The sequence below is a fragment of the Bactrocera tryoni genome, chromosome 4 (assembly GCF_016617805.1).
Source record: "Bactrocera tryoni isolate S06 chromosome 4, CSIRO_BtryS06_freeze2, whole genome shotgun sequence".
In the NCBI taxonomy this organism is placed as follows: Eukaryota; Metazoa; Arthropoda; class Insecta; order Diptera; family Tephritidae; genus Bactrocera; species Bactrocera tryoni.
Genome location: NC_052502.1, coordinates 78,335,553 through 78,358,228, shown reverse-complemented (window position 1 = coordinate 78,358,228; position 22,676 = coordinate 78,335,553). Strand labels below are relative to the sequence as shown.

The following is a 22,676-nucleotide window of genomic DNA, read 5'->3' as shown; positions in this document are numbered from 1 at the left end:
ATACAGACGCTTATGTGTACATATTTATCGGTGGAGGCTTGCGAACTTTTAAAACCACTTAATCGCAGCCAACTTTGCTGCGGCTGATAACGAAAAATGATATAATGTCGCATTGTTTGTGCGGTCGAAAGTGAAATTCTGTTTCCACAAGTGCAACTTTAGCGATAAGAATACAATGAACGCGCACACACACGCGCAAACGAAGGTTGAAGATATGTAAAATCAAAGATAAGCACATGCGAGTGAGAATACAAACTAGCGCTGCAAACAACAACAAAGGCTTTTGTGGGCTTAGCTCGGCTCTAAGATAAACGTACCGTTTGGCTTATGAAGAATAAACAGTTGCGCTGCGATACAGTGTATGCAACACAGTCAACCCAAAGTACACAGTGTCAAGTGGTTAGAGGAACAGTGCATCATTTGAACTTGAGTTCCAAACCTGTCAAGCCGATTAAAAATAATGCAAGGTGGGGAGCGGTAGCCTGTACAGATATGCTGACCAGTGCTTCATACTGAGCAAAGGTATAAAGTTCTCCGTGTATTGATTCAGAGTACTCACTCGTGCCTGTAGTAGGATTTATACAACGCTGTGTTGACTCATGGTACTCAAAAACTTCAATCGCAATGTTATGTTGAAATCAGACACATTCCTGCCTCTCAACCAGACACACTTAGGACGGTAGCGAATCGAACAGATAGTTTGCATAAATCACACAAACTGTGGTAATCAAATAGAAATAAGCTTATAAAAACTTGTTTGGACTCAATTTAAACGGTTATCTTGGTGCTTGCTTTCACTTGTCAGAAAAGTGACGCATCGAAAACGACTATTATCAACTTAAAGTTACTCTTCCTCTCATTGAGAAGCTCTATTCTTCAACCGTTGGACAGGGGAAGTACTTGAGGCCTATTCTCGAGAGAAAGCTCTCATGGAAGCCAAAATTCGAGGAGAAAGGCATCGGTCGCCTTGTACCGTTGTAGGGCAGTAATTCAAAAGAGGTGGGGTCTCACACCAAAAGCGGTATTCTGACTCTATGAAACCCTAGTTAAGCCAATAATATTTTATGGGGTCGATTGCCCGTCTTTTGCCAGAATGATATTGAAATATCTCGGTGGACACAACTTTGCCCGAGTAAACGCTCAAAGCCGAACCGATCGCGGGGTGCCTAAATGGAGCAATGCTCTCGGCTCGGATTTAAGCGTGCACTCCGCGGGCACCCTAAGATGATCTGGCTGAATCAGCCGTAGGACTTTTATTCTTCATCTGCTTCAAACGATTGCTATTAAATGGTATCACACACTGAGTTCTTTACTAGGATAAATGGATTGAGGCATTTAATTAAATCTAAAGTAAATGCAAGCCTCTAAGCATTTGCAAAGTTGGTTTAAAATTCCGAAAATTATTTACAATATTGATGATTTGACAGTGAAGAAGAATAGATTTCCACGTAAAATCAACTTCCGTGTATTCTACGGCACACAGACACAGAATTCGGCATATTTTTGCAATAAACACACACATTCATAAATATATTTGCAGGAATCATCCAACTGCGGCTCACTTTGGCTCATTTTGTTGAATGTAATCAGTGGTTTTATGTGTGGTAATGCGGTATTTACTTTACTTGGAAATAAAATACATGACATAAGTACCTAAATATGTACATATTAAAAAGGGTATAAATACAATTGAACGCGAAAATTAATAAAAAATTATATGCAGAGTAGGCAAAAGTCTCAGACAAATATGCAAAGTTGGAGAGAATTAATGAAAACTTGATAAAAATACAAATATACATATGTATGTATGTGTTCATATATATTGTAATTCCCCACAAACATTTTCCCCATAATTTTAGTTTAATCAACAACTCTACACAATATGTTCCGAGAGCATGGCAGATGTGGCACATACTCGGAGTAGTTTCGGGTTTAACGACAAATTCTATGTTCTTAGCAAAAAGAAAGTAAAGAACTAAAGCGGAAAGTAATGGGAATGAGTGTGCGCGCACCGATTGGATTCCGTAGACGGTGTTCCTATCTAACGAATGAGCGGCTGGTCAGTTGTCTCCGAGCACCTGAAAAGTCAGGAATGCAGCGTTCGTTATAGCAAAGGTATTTGAACATGTGTGAATGTGACCCCGAATTTTTGAATAACATAAGCACAGGTGACGAGTCATGGATCTTTGGGCATGATCCCGAGACAAATAGGCAATTTTCCGAGTGGCACACGCCAGCGTCTCCTCGCCCAAAAAAGGGAAGAATGAGCAAATCTAAAGTGAAAACGATGCTCATTGTCTTTTTTGACATCAAAGGCATTGTCCACCATGAATTTGTTCCTCCTGGACAAACCGTCAACGCCAAGTTTTACGTGGAAGTCCTCAAGAGACTTAAACGAAGGGTCAATCAGGTCCGACAATACATCGCAGCCGATTGGAAATTGCACCACGCCAACGCCTCGGCTCACACCGTCTTTGTTGTGAGCAGCTTACTAACCAAGGCCGGCATCTCAACGCTTCCGCAGTCGCCCTACAGCCCATATGTGGCCCCCGCGATTTTTTTGTTTCCTTGCCTGGAAAGCCCGATGAAAGGCAAGCATTTTGGGACGACAGCATGCACCTCGGCTCTCAAGGCTATTCTGGAGAATGCCTTCCGTGACGTCTATTTTGAAAATTGTTAAAGAATTGTAACGATTAGTTGAATACATTTTTTTAAATAGACTCAGTCCTATTACTTCCCGGACAAACCCTGTATATCTAAATGAAGCCATTTGGCCATTTATGTACCTCCCCCGTTGTTATGACAGTCGATCTAAGTAAACACAACGGACCCGGATTTTATTCGGTCAAGGGCTGTCAAATCGGTATCATTCTTCGAAATTAATTCAGGAATATTTTCTTCCGCTACAAAAACAAAACCATTTACAAAGCTGAGTGTTCTAGTCTCATAAAGTATTCCACAAAGCTTGTCTTCTGTATAAGCAGAAATTATGTTGCCCTTACAGTGCAGCTGAGGCGCACATCGATGTACACATGTACACTTGGCCGTAACGGTATATGGTACGTGTGTCTACAAAGTTATTATGCAGCCAGCGCACGTAATGCGTTGCGTATACGCCGTGTAGTACATGTAATTAAAATCTGTATTGTATAATAAAGTATTCGCACACACACATTCACACATACACGTACGCAAAGTTGCGAGTGCAACATTTTGTAGAAGAAATTGCAAGTTTTCTTAGTTGAACAACGCTTTGCAAACAGCAGACAGACAACAGCCTGCGAAGCTGGGCAAATGGGACGAAGTGAGCGCCAGGCGCTGCGGAAGTCGTCTGCATTGGCTGCAAAGCTTATGAAAAGTTCTTAGTAAAAAGTTGATTTCGCATTCAACAGAATTTTCGACTTGCACGCTTTTGTTAGAGTTCTACACAGGCACAGAGGTGTAGCAGCAGACTGAGGTGCGAAATTTGAATTCTTTCAAAATCAATTCTAAACACAAACACACACAACATTTTCAATAGAAAATAGAAAACTTAAGAATGAAGTGCCAAATCGAAGTTGACACACCTTGAGGTCTTTACAACTGAGGTGTCGTGGCGCGCAGAGCATAAGAACAGCAAAAATGAGCAGTAAATAATGAAAGAAAGGTTTGCTGAAACGCTTAAAAATTTTTATATTTTTCAAGTCTAAATTTTATCGTTGACTGAACACCTTACACGTCCTAAAGACGCCTTATGCAGAAAAGCTCACAATTGCTTAGAACCAGTTTTGCGAAACAGCCGGCAAAGTTTAAAACGTAACGTAAAAAGCACTGCTACTAATAGTATTACAAAAAATTTTATGAAATTTAAGATCATATTTAAAAGAAAAGTTACATAAAACGGTCGTGAATTACAAGCCACTTGAGATAACGAGCGAAAACTTCAGCCAACTATGCGCTACAACGGATTAACCGATTCAAAAGCCAACGTACAACCACGCAGATCTTTGCCCTTTAACTAACTTAACTGAGGCCTGTAAGCTTTGAGTAAGCCTAGAGCATGGCTTCCAAAGTCAAAAAACAACAACGCTCAGCTTGTAAGCGGCAACTGTAGGCGACTTTCAGCCCAATAAGTAGTTAAAACATATTTTTACACTTTGACGAGTGAACTGGAAAGCAACAACAGGAGGCTCAGCGAAATAATGAAAAAAGAAGAGAAACGAAAGAAAAATAAAATAAAATAGAATATAAAGAAGAAAAAAGCAAAAGCAAATGAGATCTGCACTTGAAATTGCGTTATTTGCACAATGGACTCCTGCTGTGGCTGTTGTACCTTTTTCCAAAAACAATAATTATAAAAAATCTTGAAGTCGTTGCATTGTCTGGTTGGCGTAGGTGCGGTGCAAGCAGTCAGCAACAAAGCAGGAAGACACCGCGGCATGCACTTAATAAGATCGCATAAGTGGTTATGTTTATTATTCGATGCTTTCCTGCATTGCAAGATATTATTTTATGTAAAATTAAGATTGGGGCGTCCAACAAGCTATAAAAATGGCGGTGAAAGCGAAAAAGGCAAATATGCCGCCTACAGGCCTGGACTTCCATTTAATCGCAAGCAGTAACGTCATCGTCATTGTTATTAAAGCTAAATGGTGGCCAAGATGATAAAGACGCGGTGCGCCGTGAGTTGAAGTTCAATGCGAGACACAAATTCAACACATTGGCCTTCACAGTGAAGGTCACTGCGTTACAACTCGAAAGAAAACTCTTATGACATAATAGAGGTTTGGTGCTCGCTACAGTCTGGATCTTTGTATATTTACAACAGTGAAAATTGCTAAGGTGGGCACGATAGGTTGTACCCTCCTGTGAACTAAAATTACCACGCATAGGTAGTCGAAAAAGTATTTTCGTATTTCTGGCTCGTCTGATTTTTAGCACTGGATACTATATACATGACTGCAACGACATCTATTGACAAAATACGAAAAGACTTTTTAGACTATCCAATATATGCACAGAAATTTACAGTTACATATTTCCATAAAATAATAAACCTAAAAACAGTCAAGAAAACCACTTGGACACGAATTGCAGCTTAACCCGCACTCTTCTTGCCTCGCCCGCTCCATGACGCTTAAGTGGGAAAACAAAAAAGCAAAGAAAATGCCGTTAAGGTGCGATACTGCCAATAACAGTAAATGTGCTGATTATTATATTTTCTAGGTTTTTTTTTGCTTTCTTGCGTTTTTCTCTTATCTCGTTGTGCTTGTTTTTGTTTTTGTTTTCGCATACTTGTCGGTATTGTTGATAATCAAGGGTAGGAATTTTCAATTATCGCCTGTCCACAAGTTTGAGGTATTTATGCGAATGCCGGCCGGAAAGCAAGCTAGAGAAAATGGGTACATATGCACTCATCAGCAAAAAGAAAGCATTAGCTGTACTGAAGCTTTAACAGCCCTGTCAGGTGCATTTTTTTATACCACAAAGGGGTAACAAAGATCTTAAGCTTGATTTTGATCGGTCAGCTATTTTCTATAATTGTCCGATCTCAACAATGTGTTCGGAGATTGTAGCATTGCCTTGAACAATTATCCATGCCAAATGTTGTGACGATATCTCGTCAAAGAAAAGAGTTTACCATGTAAGAACTTGATACAGGTCGTTGAGTTTGTATAGCAGATCTAAGCTACAATTGTCCAACGCCAACAATTTTTTTGGAGATTACACTATTGACTTGGACAATAACTCACGCCGCGTTTCGTTAGTGTATCTTTCCTTACAAGAATTTGAGACAGGTCGAGTTTCTACGCTATGGTAATCCGATATCGGCGATTCCACCAAAAAAGCAACTTCTGGGGAACTGGAGACTAGTTCGCGTATATACCGATGAACAGACAGACGATGATCAATTAAGTTTGTGTTTATATTTTTTAGAGTCTCATATGTTTCCTTGCAGGTTTTTATAAACGTCGTGACATACTGTTCAGGGTATAAAAAAAGAGTTTGAAAAATAATTTTTGGCTAGTAAAAGCTAAATAAATTAAATTAAATATGCAAATTGAATATACATATACTATATTATACTGGCAAACATTTTATTTTTGTCGAAAGCTTGACAGTGCTGTTGTTATTGGAGCGGGTTAAGGCAAGCGAGTTGGTGTAATTTATGAATACAAGCGATAAGATAGACCTCCAGACTGTAAATAACGCCCATTAAATGATAAGAACAAATGAACAAATGTGTACAAAAGTTTAAAAAATTTGTAAAAAGTAGCAATAATAGTAGAAATGTAAATAAGGAAAGCGAACTTCCAAAAACAAGACAAGTCACATTAGCGTCTAATAAATGAGTGCAAATTGCATTTCCTGCACGCGCGCTCACTTTCATAAGTAATATTAAATGCAAAGTAAGCTTTATGCAACGCTTATGCATACACACATACACATACAGAAAGAGAACGCCATAAAGTTGCCGCAAAAGCGCTCACTTCACTACTTTCGTGGCGCACAGCTTGCATAGTAGTTTTTGTTGTTGTACTTCATGCGCGCACAGCTTGGCTGCAAGCGAAAATCACTGCACACACACAAACATGCGCGCGCGCGTGCACACATACATACACAGTTGGCTAAACTGTTTTTTATGGACGCTTCTTTGTTTTGCGCAGTCGGAGCTTGGCTGCTGCCAACGTTTCTGGGTCAACAAACCCGCTGGTTTGGCATATTTCAAAGCGGACCTGAGTGATTTTGCTGAAAAACTTGCGCCATTTGATTAAATCAGTATTTGTTTTACTTGGAATGTGAAATGTAACGTCAGCTTTGTGCAATTTACAAATGATTTGCAAGTTTTTAATGCCTTAAGGACGGATATGTTGGAGATTGCAAAATGTTATTGGCTTAATTTGTTGAAAATGTTTTGTTTCGTGCGAGAAACAGTCAGTTGTTTGGTTGTGGGTTTAAGTGAGGTCTGGCTGATCAGAAGGGATAACTTGCGGCAACGAAAATCGCAAAAAAATTGAAGCTACGTAGATTCGGTTGAAGGGTTCCACAGAAATAAGTGTTTGTGCATACTCGAGAAGTCCCTCAATTTTTGAGGTATCGATCTGAAATTATACACACGTCCCTTTCTTTCCAAGAAGCTGCTCATTTGTCGGAACGGCCGATATCGGATCACTATAGCATATAGCTGCCATACAAACTGAACGATCGGAATCAAGTGCTTGTTTGGAGAACTCTTTTATTTGGCAAGATATCTTCACGAAAGTCGACATGAATTATTTTCCAAGCAGCGCTACAATCTCCGAACATATTCTTCAGATCGGACCACTATGATGTTATTGTTGTTGTTGTAGCGGCAGAATTCTGCTAGTTGACAGTCCTTGGCCGAAAAAAAATTCGGGTCCGTTCCGGTTACGTGAACCCGACTGTCATGGGAACGGATCGGACCACTATAATATATAGCTACTATACAAATCGACCCATCAAAATGAAGATAAAGGTCTATACCCTTTTATACTAAACTTTAAAGAGTGATATAGCCTCGGTGCACTCGATTTTTTTCCTCGTGTTTGATCAGTTTTATTCCTCTAAAATTTCTCTTCTCCCTTAACTAATTTAAGATTGATTTCGAGCAACTTTTGTTTAATTTAAATAGAAAATTCGCCTAAAATAACATTATGCCTTTGGTGGATTTACGGCAGATCGACGAAGATCACATTCGGAGTAATCGTAGTTAACAAGACGCAGAGAGGTCTCATTTGCTAAGCGTTTCTTCTCTTTTATCGCTGGATTTGGGCTACAATGTACCACTTTTGCATCGATTCAAACTTAAAACAAAGAAATCGTGAGTTTGATAGCGACGTTCGAAAATCACAAAAAGAGAATTTGGGTCAAGTTGTTGTACACATTCATTAATTGCATTTCGAAAGGCAATCTGCACCTTCTAATCTTTTTTGCCAGCTCATTAGCCAACATTTAGCGGTGTGGCAACACATGAGTACTTTGGCTAAAGCAAGCACTAAAATCTAAGCTAACCATTCACTGTCTGAGCGCGTTCAACTGGCTTGCCTTGAAGTGGGCAGGTCCGACGTGGAAGCAGCAGTCATGTGCTGGGAAATAAACTCAAGCGAATGCATGAAATGGCAAAAGCAATAACTGTTAACCAGTCAGATAGCAAAACAAAGACGCTGAAATGCATGCACAGCGCGGCAGTGGGTAATATGTGATGCCGTTATACATATACATATATTATGTGTGTTTGTTTGTATGTATATGAGCTGCCGTAATAAAAATTGGTAATAAATAATTGAAGAAAGCACAATTTTTGCAGTGCTTATGCAACGCAACTGTACACAAACTTAGCACATATGTATGTGTGTGATCTCGTGCACGTGTGTGTGTGTCCAGCGCTTTAGCAAAAGAAACGTTGCGTATACGGGCCATAGCACCAACACAGGTGCACTAAATACATAATTCACCACGGCTGCAGCGATATTAGTGCCGGCACGATTCGCCAAATCAGCAGAAAATTAAAAAATTGCTTTGCCAGCTAAGCAATTTGTTGGCAAGGCTGACGTTGCCGAAAAATTGGAATGCATCTCGATAAGAATTTAGTTCTCTTTTCGAATTTGCGGCTGTGCACGCGCGTGTTCTAAAGTGTACAGTTACATGTGACTATAGTCAGCTGCACACATACAATCTGCGTAAACCGATTTTCAACGTGACTCTGCGGCGCTTAAAGCGATCAGCTCGCCGATTTACATTTTCTTTGTCCACATTTCCAACTTTATTTATTTATTTTATTTGCTCGAACCGGCAAGCAACTGCGTTTACACCTACGTACATACACAAACATTTAAAGGTAATAATAATAATTGCAACGCAGCCGTGCAACACCTTTCGCACTTATGAAATTGGAAACTTCCCTTGTCATCATTGCTTATTAGCGGCTAATTAACGCACAAGCATATGTGTTGAATGTAATTGAAGCTGCAGCTGACTTTAGTGTTTGTTGCTGCAAACCGCCGTTGTTGTTCTAACTTGAAAACGTGCTGTACAGGCGCATATTGGCGACTTTAAAGTATTGAAATTTGTCATACAATACCGGCAGCCGTGAAAAGTGAATTTATTAATTAGCGAGAACTGACCGATCGCTCTGCACCAGTGACGGTAATTACGAGTATGTTCAAACAAATACGTGAAAATGTAGGCTTATTAATTATGTGTCCATCAATGTCCGGCAATACCGGTGGCGGCCGCTTGGCATTGACATTGAGGATTGCACACGAATTTTACAATTCATTAAAAAAAATCGAAAATCACATTTCTTTTTGTGGTAAATAATTCAGTCGGTTGCACCAATTAGTTAACCATTACAATAATAACTTAATGCAAAGCACTCTAGTATACAATGTGTGCATATGTACTAATATTTAATATGTAAACTGAAATTAAGAGCGTGCCTTAACTCAATCAAAATTAAGAGTTAATAGCAAACTATTGTATTGTTTACGAATTCAAATATGAAATAGTGCAGATTGACAACGTGCGAAAGTCGATAACCATCGATTTTTTAAGCGAATTCGGATTGCATTGCAGGAATATTCTGCGCAAAAGTCATGCGCTAGTAAATAAACATAAGGTGAATATTTTCTACATGCATACATAGTATACGTTTAAAGATAAACTGACAGAGCTTTATTTATAATTAAGTATTGTATTTTTAATGGCACATACCATCGAAAGATGAAAAAACAATAATTATAATATTTTTTTTTTAATTTTCCCGCCAGCTGTGCTCTTTAAAAGTTGTAGAAAAAGGTATTTATTCTCACTTTTTCGAAAAATATGGAAAACATAATTAATATTTTAAAAATTATGTATATATTGCCGCAAAAATTTTTAATTGATATACAAGCGCTGGCTTAATTAATGCATAGCAAACAAGTAATGCAAAATTTATTTACCTTTCGCATTAGAAACAACGAGATATAACAGAAATATTGTTTTTTAGAAATGCTAAAACCAGTTCTATAACAAAACATACATATATGCACATATATGTATATGTATAATGTAAGCGGATAAGCATAAACAGAAACAGGCTTCTAGTTAAGTGCAATTTTAGCGGTTTAGCAGTTGGGCAAACAAACGGAACTATATAAAATTACCAACAATCATTTCTTACCGATTATAAAAACTAATCGTGTTTATGTACACATCTACGTATGATATATAGTATACATATGTACATATAGATATGCATGACATTTGTATTACTAGCGCTGACTGTTGTCTGGCACAACAACCTGTTGCCTATATTTCGGTCTCCATTAACATTTAAAAAATTCGAAAATGATAAATTTGTGTGAGAAGTTTAGAAGTACGTCAATCATACAAATTACAGTTTGCTTGAATTTTTATCTAAACACAACCTCGAGATAAGAAAGAAATTAAGCTTCTGGTAGGTCTTAAGGTTTTATGTGTTTAAATATTTCATATTTGTACTTCCCCAACAAGTCATGGAGCTCATCATTAGCAGCAGATGCAAGCATACAGCGCTTGTACCTTTGTTTCATATAATTGGCATAAAGTTTTGTGAAATACCACTGAAATATGGTACTCGGCACAAACCGGTTTGTTGATTAGGCAACAATGTGATATTGCCCCAAGCCGTTGCTCTATGTCACGACACATTGCCATTTATCGCATTCGCCTGAGGAATATACTCGTACATGGAATGCTATTTTGTATACGCATGAGTACGTGAATATCTCGCTATGCTCGACTGCTGTGTGCACACCTGATTGCTTTGCTAGCTGACGCGTTACATCATTCAAAACCCAACCTATACATTAGCGCATAATATTTGAGATAAATGCAAACTGATAACATGTACAAATTAAATGGTATAAATAAATAATAACAGTTATATTTATGCGTGGCAAACAAACTAAAACAATCGAAAACAACTTAATATTTGGGAATTAGCGTCGGGAGTGTAAATATATATGAAATGCTACTAATTACTGTAAAAACCGATAAGCTTAAGTGATAAGAAGGTTCCACTATCTGGGAAGTCAAAATACATTTACTGTTCGAACACTTACCACTTTTGCTGTGCTGTCGTCGCTTGTGTGATATGATGGAAGACCAAATGTACAACTACAGCAGTTATGGCCGTACCAGCTGATCCAGTCCAGTTGATTTAATTAGGTCGCAGTTGGTTTCTACAGCAGTTGAATGCACTTTATTGGAATGTATTCATTAACTTATTTAAACCAATTGATTTTTATCATTCGTTCATTGAATGCTTTTTGATTTTTATTTATTGAATTTAGTGTTATTTTTATGCAATATCACTGTGCACAATCACGATTTTGGCTCCAAGTTACCCAACACATTCAGACACTTTGTCACTCTAAACGGCGTAAATGCTTACTCACAGCAATCTTTTTGCTACTTTTACACTTTCTTTATGTGGAGGAAGTAAATATGCTTATTCAACATCTTTTAATAACAAATACTATAAATTTAATTACAATGGAAAACTCACATAACCAATCACTTCAGTGCTCTTCGACCGATTGACAACTTTCTGGCGCTGAGCTCCACCAGCCCACCAACAGAGAGCACACATTTACAGAGTGCACAGCTGTTGACAGAAATGCATAATTAGCCGAGTCTATTGTGAATGACAATGTGCAGTTTCATTGCATATGAGGCAGCTTGTGAATATGTCAAATTTTACAAAAATATGTCAAATTTTAACAAAAGAAGCTATTTATGAAATTTTATTGAATAATATTAGAAGTATTTGTATTCAAAAATTTATTCTATTGCGAATCCAAAGTTAGTATGTCACATAAAGCAAACTGTCAAAAACATATGATAACGTTCTAGGTATATGCTTGCATAAAAACAAAACGCGTGTTCACCTAAAGTCGTAATTCAATTGGTAACTATTAAATATTTATAAAAAAAAAACTTCAAACTATTCATGAATAATTTATTTTCAGTTTCACTTAAAACCAGGTATATTTTGAATTTCTTCTCCTGTAAGTGTAATATCTGAAGAACACGCTTCAAAATGGGTATGGTACAGAAGCGTAAGAAAATGCACTCTGGTGATACGCACCTGCGAAGACGTTGGCGTGTACGCAGCAGACGGCGTGATCTTGATCAGATTGATGACGACCTGCAAACGAAATCCGCAGAGCTCATCAATCAACAGGTGGATCTTGAACAAACTGGTTTCGCACAGTTCTACTGTGTACACTGTGCCAAATATTTTATCGACGACCATGCAATGCAAGCACACTTTCGCACCAAAGTGCATAAGCGTCGCATGAAAGCTTTGGAATTGGAACCATATACAGTTGAGGAAGCCGAACGTGCTGCTGGTCAAGGTAGTTACAAAGCGCCGAAAAAACGTGTAATTGTAACACAACCCTCAAAGGAGGAGGTGAAAAAGGGTAAACGTATACAGTTGAAAGAGAAATTGGTGGAGGATGAAGCGCCTAAGTCTAAGAGAAAAGTGGAAAAAATGCAAACATGAATTTTACCAGCATTTAAATTTCTAAAAATAATACAGTTTACTTTCAAAAACTAACGCTATAAATAAATAAAAAGTAGAATAAGAATTGTAACTAATTGAGTGTTTTACTACTCTTTTATAAAATTTCAGTAGCATTTGGTAATCGTTTTGCTGTATTTGCAAAAACGTTTTTAATTAAAAAAACAAAAGTAATATTGTACCGAAAAAAATTTAGGAAAGCCTGCATAGAGACATAGTCTGCATTGTAAATACATAGTTCCGTCCCAACAACAGTTGGATATATGCATCCGGAACAAACCCGGATTTACATCAACCTACTGCCATCTCAGCAACATTCCCCATACATTATTGTATGCCTACAAAAAAAAAAAAAAACAGTTTAACTGTACACTAAAAAATACAAAATAAATAATTGTAGGCGGTATTTGGTGTGATGTATTAGCATAAAAAGTTTTGCTCAAAGCTACTGAGCTAACGCTCCAAGCACAAATGAATATTGTTGTTGTAAAAATCTGGGTCCGTTCCGGTTACGTAGACCCGACTGTCGTTTTAGCCAAGTGAATATAGGATGCGCGCCTAAAGAGGTGTCTTGGGCCTAAATTTCCCGTTTTATATATTTTGCAAAAGCCTAACTTCGAAAATTAAAATATGAAATTAAAAAATATGTGGAACATTCATTACGTACATATGTATGTATATCTACACAGCAACGGTAACTGCGATGTATTAATTAATAAAAATTACAACAAAAAATCTCAACGCAACAAATTTAGTATTTTTGTATAAAGCAACAAATATTTTAATTAGTACGTTTATAAGTACATATATGTAGTTATCATCTAGTATATACGCTAAATCACACAACAAACACAATTTATACACATCATACAATTCTAATATTTAGAAACTAGTAAAATTATTGCACAGTAAACACATAGTTGTAATGTTTGCCGTTACATTTTCATTAAAAATAAATACTCAATAAATAGACACAACTAATATATATGTATATAAGCGCAAATTTTCAACAAAAACTAAAAACTAAAACAAATTAAGGAATTTTTTACGAAATAAAGCGTACAATTTACATATGTGTATAACTGGATAACTGGGTTGTTTTCGAAAATCCAACGCCCAAAGCTCCGTTAGCTGTGGACTAGAGAGGTATAACTGGTTCATTTGCTCTTTACAACAATCATTGCACATTGGCATGATTTTGAAAAATATATTTCTATACTATTTATATATATAAAAACGCTACTACACTATGATACACAATTTTTCTAACGCATTTTGTAAATTTTATACAGACATTTGTCGATTTAGAGAATGGTCCAAAGCGTTTGTCACAAATTACTAATATAAATAAATCCACAATACGATTTTATCGTCGTATGATTTTACAATGCAATTTGAGCTGCCTGCTTTTAGATTCAATCGATACCGAAGGTGCACATGCTCAACAATTTGAAAAATTTCCAACAATTAACAACGAATTTCACCGACTAAACATTTTTTACACTTGCTCTTCCATACATCTTGTTTCTTTTGGTTTCTCTCTCCCCTTTCTTTTTCCTTTACGTTTGCCACGACGTTTAAGTAAATTTCAAGGCTCTACCTTATCCCGTGGACCCTTCTTCTTAGTGCTCTCTAAGGCGATTGCGCTGCCGCTGTCATTGTTGTTGTTTGCGGCACTGCCGCTTGTGGACATCTCACTAAAAAAGGGATGTTTGAGGGCCTCCTCGGCAGTGATGCGTTCCAGTGGATTGACTTCGAGTAGTTTGTACAATAGATCGTAGGCACTGGCGGGGAATGGATCATCATCGTCTAGCGGCTCGGTATTGTAATTGGTTTCCGTGCATAGGCAATTGAAGTAGAATTGATCACAGTTGCGACATACCTCACAGGTGCCATCTGAGCGCTGGTATTTCTTCAGCAAATCCGGCGAACTGAATTTAACGCGATTCCGAAAGCGTACGCACAGCTTGCGTAGATCGAGGGGCTTAGTCTTTTGGCTGAGCGTGAGTAGGCGGTCGAGTATGAAGGCAGTCTTACGTATGGTTTTGTCACCGAATATCGTCACCATCTCCGCCAGCGCCACAAAGTCGTTGGGGGCTTTGAAGAATGGATATACCGACGACAGTATAGATAGAAAGATTACGCCCGCCGCCCAAATGTCCACTGCTGTGGTTTGGTCGGCATACTTGAGCAGCACCTCGGGCGGTCGATAGCCAGGTGTGCCGGCGCGCGACGCATGCATTTCCTTTTTGACGAGACACATGTTGCAGACCTGTGGATTGCCATAGCAGACGCACTTTGGGCCGTTGGCGGTGCTGAGGTTTCGGTTAGTATTGTACTTGCTGGCTATATCCGTACACTGTGCCGCTGCATTAGAACCAGTGGCGCCTTCCGGTGCAATGCTGTTGGGATTACGCACACAACCCGCACTTTGGCGTATCTTTTGCTGGAAGCGATTGCTGGCGGAACTACCCAGTATGGCCGACTTCACCTGGCGACCCAGCGGTGTCTCGCAAATGCCATTACCGCCACCGTTATTATTTTGGTTAGTATTGTTGTTGACTACAGCAGTACTAGCTGCCAAGCCTGTGGCGCTATTCTTATTGCCAGCAGCCGCTGTGATCTCATTCAATTGTTTTAGTGGCATTTTAAATGGCGAACCACCCACAATGCAGCTGTTGGCGACACGCGCATTTGGCGTCGCATTAGCCGGCAAATCTTGTTCACCTGATGGACCGGTACAACGTGGACGTTTCGAAATACCATAGGCATCACCAGGCGCCACACTGCTGATGGAACCGTCAATCGTCTTGCTGGACGTCGTTTCGTCCCCATCGCGAGGTCGCTTACCCTCCGTGCCGATTGTTAACGCGATTGCCGCATTCGACTGTTCGCAACCGGTTTCCAGTGCGCTCGGGATGTGTGCTGTAGGCACTTGTTGCGCCAAGCCGAAGTCCACAAGCAGAAATTGGCGTTTACGGCGATTATAAAGAAAGTTGCTCGGCTTCACGTCGCGATGTATAACATTGAATTTGTGTACGTGCCGCAATGCGATCAGCAGGTTGCGCATATAGTGTTGCAGTTCGGCTAGATCCATTTTGTTGAAGAAGTCGTGAAACCGATCGTGCTGCATGTATGGCATGATGAAGGCCACCGATTCGTTGTAGCGGATGCAGCAGTTGATGCCGACTACATTGTCTGTACCGCTGTAAAAATAAAAGTGAGAAACCAAATTTAGTACCGAAATATGTCGAAATATAATTGAAAGAGAGAATGGAGATCGGGGGCAATATCTACCAGGGCGGAGTTCTCAGGGTGCAACAGTTCTTTAAAATTAATTTAATTTAAACTGCGGTCCTAAGCTCGAAACATTGTTTTCAAAGTTAAAAGATTCGTATACTAAAACAAATAGTGAAATGATAAGTCGTTGTGCTTGTTAAGTTACTTTAAATGGTTGATCCTAACAGATATCTCACGGGACGGCTTATAAAAAGTTTCATTATACATAAGTATATATGTATGTATGTACATATATATATTTTTTATTTTTTTGGTTATATTTTTGTGACACCTGTGATTCGTGAAAACAACCATTGGCGTCGCAAATAGCTATGAAATATTTTCTTAGAACAGTTCCGGTATGCAATGAAAAAAAAATTAAAAATGGTTTCACTAAATACTTGAGATTGCGGTGTGAAAACAATGCGTTTAGTGCGTCACATAATGAAAAAATATAATAATATGAATAATTGAGTTCACCCAGAAGCTCGAACATTAATATTAGCAATTATCATCGACTGCAAAGCGCGAAAGTGTACGAGGCGCTGTTATTTACGTAAATAAAAATTCGGTGTATAAAAATAAACCTAAGCCACCAATGAGCAACTACAGCAACAACAGACGCTGGGTGAGTGACGGTTTCACAGAGGAAGCGTGAGTGGACGTCACGTCTCCGCCGCCGCCCCTGAACGCAGTCAGAAAAAACATGCGCCTGACTGACGCTCAAGAGATGCACAAACAAACAAACGAATATATTGTAACTGTATGTTGTATAATAAACGTACACTAAATACGAATCGTACAATGAATAAACCAATAATCAACTTTTTACAGGTTTATAGCTGCGCTTGTTGAGCGTCAGCAGTGGGTGGTTGTGGGTGCGCAGCAATAAGGGATCGCCCCAACTCATTTAAATTGCGATTCGATATGGAATTTACGGAGTTTGGAGGTGACAAATTAGGCTCACCTTAAGAGTGCGCGGCGTCTAGCAGTTAGCTTAAGAAGGTGGCCTACAAGCTTGCCGGCACACCGCCCGTATATGAACGTTAGTCAGGCAGCGCGGCAGACGAACAGATAGCGAGACAGACAGCTATTCAACGAGTTGAATAGAAATAAATTTGCTGTGACGCGCGTCCTCAAGCTGTGACGTACATCCATGCCCACTTAGACGTTGCTGCGCTATCGAAGATGTACAAAGCGGTAGAAAAAAAGAGCAAACAATACAATGTAGAATCAAATCAACTGATGATAGTACTTGAAATGTGCGATAGTGCACGGTATGTTCGGCGCGTAAAGCGAAAACAAGCCAGTAAATTCAGGCGAAAGTCATTATTTGCATTTGGTATGTATGTATGTACATATGTAAGTACCTGCGTACGAGTGTGTAGCGCTGGAAATCAATTAAAGCAAGAACAGCAATAACTGCAACCTTGCCAGCGCGCGACTGCCTTCAGCTGGGTATCAGCGAAGGTGAAGGTTGCGCGGGCAATATCGACCCGGCCCGACCAGACCAGACCAGACAGTAGCACTAGTAGTAGTAGTTTGTTTTATTTACTCAAAGTGCTTATGAGGTGACTTTGCTGCCGGCGTACGCCATGCTAATTGTATGAAGGCGCTACGTCAGCGGCGATCGATTGACCACAAAGACATCAACAGTAGCAACAAAGCCATCCCTATTGTCGTTAACCGGCTGCGTTGATGTAATTGGGGTGAGCGGTGCGCGGCGCTGGTGGGGGCATTGTAGGGTGCTGACAGTTGATTGTTGCTCTTTTAACATGCGCATTTGCAAAGTAGTTTGACGTTGCCATTGATTCCCATAGAATATGATGACTGCCGCTATACGGTGGGCGCTTTGCCCACAATGATATGTGCATACATACCATACATATGTATGTATGTAGATATGGAAGCACATTGGTATGCGCATTTGTAATTCTACATAAATATAGAACATATGTAAAAGTATATGTATCTATAATATATTTAAGTTTGCTCGATGCCTACAAGTGCCCGTCATGAACCCGTAGGCGTCCCCAGCACACATTTAAGGGAAATATTAGGGTTTTTTTCGGGCCGTCTTGGCTAGTGTACATATATCTATTTGAATACGAAAATCTTGGCAGTTTCCGAAATACGTCATAAGCTCCAACGGTTGACGACGTCAAATTTTGGGCGCGTGAGTGGCAATATTTTCCACTCTTTCGCAAGCGAATAAAAATTATAAAATAGACATGTTTCTTTTGACACGGGTATGCCCATGATATTCTGCGTGTTCTAATTCTTAACGCTGGATGGCAGCAAAAATGTGTACAATCATTATGTATGTACGATGAAATATTTTTGTAGAATTTTGCGAAATTGGCCGTAATATTAAATTCAGTGGAAATAGACAACAAAAGAAATGGTTATTTTTAGATATGGATTCAGATGTCGACTTGGTGGGCACTTCAAAATAAAGAAATGACAAATGAAATAAAATTCATTATTGCAAAGCAATATACATATAGTAAAGGGTTAGTGACGATCTCGAAAATATATTGGAAAATGGTGTAAATAAAATGTACATACATATGTATATGTATGTACATATTTGAAATCAAATACTTTGATAACGCGAGCAACTGTAATGAACGTTTATACATGCATGTACATATGTATGTATGTATGTAGTTATGGCTGTTATCAGTTGAGAAGGTATTAAACGCTTTCCCTCTACCCTCACTTACCCGATTTTGGCCATGCACTGCAACTCCTTCATTATCCTATCTGGATGACTGGTGGGTATGTGATGTTTGATTGCAAATTTACGTCGCATGTGCTCTGGTAAATCACGTTCCTTCTTTAAAGTGCCTAAAAGCACCGTGCTGAAGGTCCCATTACCGATGCGACTGTGTACATCGAATATATTTTCGATTTCAGGAATGCGTTGACGTAAGTCGTTGATAGCTTCTATAAATATAGTTATAAAAAATGAATTATGTACCTGATGAATTTATCTGTGTGACGTATAGGCATGCATGGATGGAAGTATGCACAAACTATAGATATTATGTATATACATATGTACATATGTATGTAGATAATACTTATAGATAAAATACAAAAAAAAGCAAATAAGAAAGTTATGTACGAGCATGCACTTACATACATAATATAAATATTTGTACATAAAAGCAATAAATCGCTTAATCAGTGGCGGAGAATTAGTACTACGTAGATGAATTATTAACAACTTTATAGATTACAGTTGTGCTCTGGCTCAACGCAATTGTTTATTTGAGTGCTTAGTTAATTATAGAATTATGTAAAACATTGTTAAACGATTGCACATGCAATACACTCAGTCCTTTTTTTACGCGATCTCTTTGTACGATATTTCACTTTAACGCGGTTATTTTTGCAGCGCAAATTCCTTTTTTTACGCGAATTTCTCACTTTAACGCGATTGCTCTTTTTCGTTTTTTGCTTGGTCTTAAACTTGCAGCAGAATTGGAAAATTATTTTGTAGCAAATGATACTGATGCCGAACGTGCACTAATTTTTCAAAAAGAATTGAGTCTCTGCATGTTAAGATATAAAGAACTACATCGGAGTTTATTGGGTCCAAAGAGAAGCATTCAAACAAAATTAACTGAATTTATGGTGCAAACTCAGTCGGAGATGCTAAGTCAATCAGAACATCAATCCATAGTTCTTACTATTGATTCTGGTACAAATTCTAGTGATATCAGTGCCGGCCATCAAAATAAGCGGCTAAGAATAATTTCCACTACGGATAATGACAGTGATTAAACAGCATTCAACGGGTTTTTCAATAAATCTACCTATTTTCTATTTTCTTCTCCTTTATATATGGTTTTTGTTTTGTATTTTTTATGTTGTTATGAATGTCTGAAATTTGAAATTTATTGTAATGTTTTTTTGCGCGTATATTTTGTTATATGCGATATTTTTTATATTCGGAACCAATTCGTTAGTTAATATTGGAAAACTAACCATTTTTACGCGATTTTTTTTTTACGCGATTAGTGGCAGAACCAAAAATCGCGTAAAAAAAGGATTGAGTGTATTTCTATTGCTTTCGTTTTAGTCTCGTAAACTTATCTAACTGTTAAGTTATAAAATTTTGTTATAGAAGCTTACAAATATTCACATGTAAATAACTAAAATTGCAAATATGTACACGTAAAGTATACGTAAAGTACTTAATTTACTTAGGCACAGTTTTAAACTAAATATCTATGAATTTGTTCTAATAAACAGAAAGAAAGAAAAGCTTTTAATTATTTTTCTTAGTACACTTTTTAGAGATGGATAAAATTGCCTAGCCTGGTGCAACCTTAGCAAAGGTCGTTTTTTATCACAATGCTATTTTTGTACATACGTACATAAGTACGTATGAATGACGACACGGCACAACAAAATTCACATATCTCGCACTCAAAACGCCCGATAAGAAATTCCATTAATGGTCATGGCTTAGAAAGCTAAATTTAAATATTTTTTCGTTACTTATTGTTTGTTTTCTATATACATACATATGCTAACGGGCTTTTCTCACTTTCGGTTTATTGTCATGCAAACAAATGATAAACATTGTAGAATTATGTGTCAAGTGCACTCACCTTCGTTTTTGTTGCGCATCGCCGTTGTCGTTGTTAACTTGGGACTGACTGTTGTTACCATCGCTGCGGCGTGTTCTATTGCATTGGTGACTTGTGTGCTCATAACTTTTGTGCTTTTGCTGGATTCGTTGGCCGTTTTGCCGACAGCAAGCATTAAAGCTGGACTCGGTGCGTGATGCATTTGTGTTTGCTGTTTCTGACTGTGTGTGTGAGAATGATGATGACTAGTAGCGTGTCCGTGGTGGATGTGATAGTGATGGCTTGAGTTGCTGCTGCGATGCTTGCTGCCACTACTGGGACCACTGGTATTTCCAATAGTTGTGGATACGGCGCCACCGCCTGTAGTGTGCTGTTTCTGTCCAGCTACTAGCGTAGGTGTGTTAAGGGTTATTGCAGATGTGACTGCACTGCCGGTGACTCCTCCGCCGCTATTTATTATCACATTGCCATTCCGTATTGTTTTGTGTGACTTCTTTTCCATTTTTTTCCCGATTTGCCGAGTTTCCGGCTTTCTTTGTAGCCGGATTATAGATTTATTTTGCCGAACTGGAGCAATTTTAGGCAATATTTTCGTTATGCCTTCAATAACTTGTGATTTTTCTGTTGGGGCTTGTGGCGGTGTTGTTGATATTTTATTTGGTGTTGGTGTTATTTCTGGCTGTTTATGTGAATTTTTTACGGTAACACTGTATTTGCCGCTTTTACGAAGTACAACTTTCACAACACCTTTTGGGCACTTCAGCTTCCTTGAAGCCCCTTTATTCCAAGTTAATTTTTGGTACTCCACGGCAAAATTTTTTACAACACTTATTTTCGATAAGAAATGCTTATCAGCCACCTCACAAGGACACGCCAAAAAACTCTCCACTTGTACACCAAGCGCAAAATTTTGGCGATTTCCGCCAATAGTTAAAATATATTAAAAATTTGAACTAAGAACCGAATTCATATAAAAACTTCGCTCTCCTTCGACGGCATACAAACAATTTTGCACAAGAAAATTTATTTGACTGTCCAATGTTGTCGATCAAATAGTAATGGAATTTTTTTATTATTTTATTTCCCGTATGGTTAAAAAGACGTTTACAAATAATAAATAGAAATTTTACTTATGTGAATATATGAAAAATTATTTTAAAAAAACATATCCGTCTTGTAGCTTCGCTGTCAAAATCCGAAAATCGAGTTTGCTACGAGAATGACGGCAAGACTGACAGTGAATGGGCCCGGTGTTGCATTTTCCGGGCAAGGCAGCACGGTCGGGAGTTCCTGGTTGAGCTTTGTTAATCGCTGATGTTTCGTTTATTTGACGTTTACTAACGTAAAGAAATGAGGAGCAGCTGGCAAATCAGTCCCCAAATAGCAAAAATAAAAAAAAACAACACCAAAGCAAATGCCAATAAAAGAACGATAAAAAAGACGTTTACTGAAAATTGCGGCCAATTCGCCGCAGCTGCGGGCGCTGTAAACAGCTGCTTTGTGGCGAAATTGGATGAGTAGTTGCCACATATTTTCCTACCTACAAGACGTGACTACCCGGAACTAAAACACATTGATAGATATAGCGTGTTACAATTCATTATCCCTCTGCGAAAAACAGCAATGACTGATCTTACGTACGCAAGAGCTTCAGTTAGTTTTGCCAATTCGGGCTTAAGAAACACACAAACACTTTTTCCAGAAAATTCTACAGACAACAAACAAAAAAATTTTAAAGTAATGGGAATGCCTATCTGGCAATACCAACTGCTTTCAGTTGGAAATGAATTCGCTCAAGTAGGTTTGCCATTCACAATTAAATTCTTATTAGAAACTCAAAATTTGGAAGTATAAATAAGAAAATATTTTATCATACGGACATGAATCGAATTACGGCGTTAGAAATTAAGAAAGGGACAAAGAATCCTTTAAGAGTTCATGGAGGGGAAGTTAGTTGGTATCTACAACAATACAGTTAATTTTGCAACTACCTTAAGTGTTCAGATTTCATGTTAGTTGGCTATTTTTGTATCTTCGCCTTCAGAGCGGCCCAATCTGTATTCATGAAATCGGCCGCACGCTCCGCTATCATGATGGTGGTGGCATTTGTTTTTGCGCTGAACACATCGGGCATAATGCTAGCATCTGCCACACGTACATTCCAAGTTCCTTGCAAACGCAATTGAGAGTGCACACAGTAGCGACGTCAGTTGGCGAACCCATCTTCACAATGCCTGCTT

General features: G+C 38.4%; 3 protein-coding genes across 5 annotated transcripts in view; 1 reads left to right on the top strand and 2 right to left on the bottom strand.

Moving 5' to 3' along the window:
• The window catches only part of LOC120773355 (high affinity copper uptake protein 1), a 28,524-nt gene extending 16,946 nt beyond the window's left edge, over positions 1–11,578 (bottom strand). For 2 of the 3 annotated variants that reach the window (XM_040102179.1, XM_040102178.1), the window contains exon 1: positions 11,088–11,578. The gene's annotated coding sequence lies outside the window, so the exon portion shown is untranslated. The remainder of the gene's footprint in view (positions 1–11,087) is intronic. The other variant, XM_040102177.1, reaches the window with a different exon arrangement.
• A 223-nt stretch (positions 11,579–11,801) lies between these two features.
• On the top strand, positions 11,802–12,541 carry LOC120773357 (zinc finger protein 593 homolog). Its single transcript, XM_040102181.1, has 2 exons — positions 11,802–11,935; positions 11,997–12,541. Exon 2 carries the CDS (start codon positions 12,068–12,070, stop codon positions 12,533–12,535), a length of 468 nt encoding a protein of 155 aa, XP_039958115.1. The 5' UTR covers positions 11,802–11,935; positions 11,997–12,067; the 3' UTR covers positions 12,536–12,541.
• A 1,172-nt stretch (positions 12,542–13,713) lies between these two features.
• On the bottom strand, positions 13,714–22,435 carry LOC120773351 (cell division cycle 7-related protein kinase). Its single transcript, XM_040102171.1, has 3 exons — positions 20,458–22,435; positions 18,559–18,781; positions 13,714–15,759 (listed from the first exon to the last, which is right to left on the bottom strand). Exons 1-3 carry the CDS (start codon positions 20,936–20,938, stop codon positions 14,142–14,144), a joined length of 2,322 nt encoding a protein of 773 aa, XP_039958105.1. The 5' UTR covers positions 20,939–22,435; the 3' UTR covers positions 13,714–14,141.
• Positions 22,436–22,676: the final 241 nt, after the last annotated feature.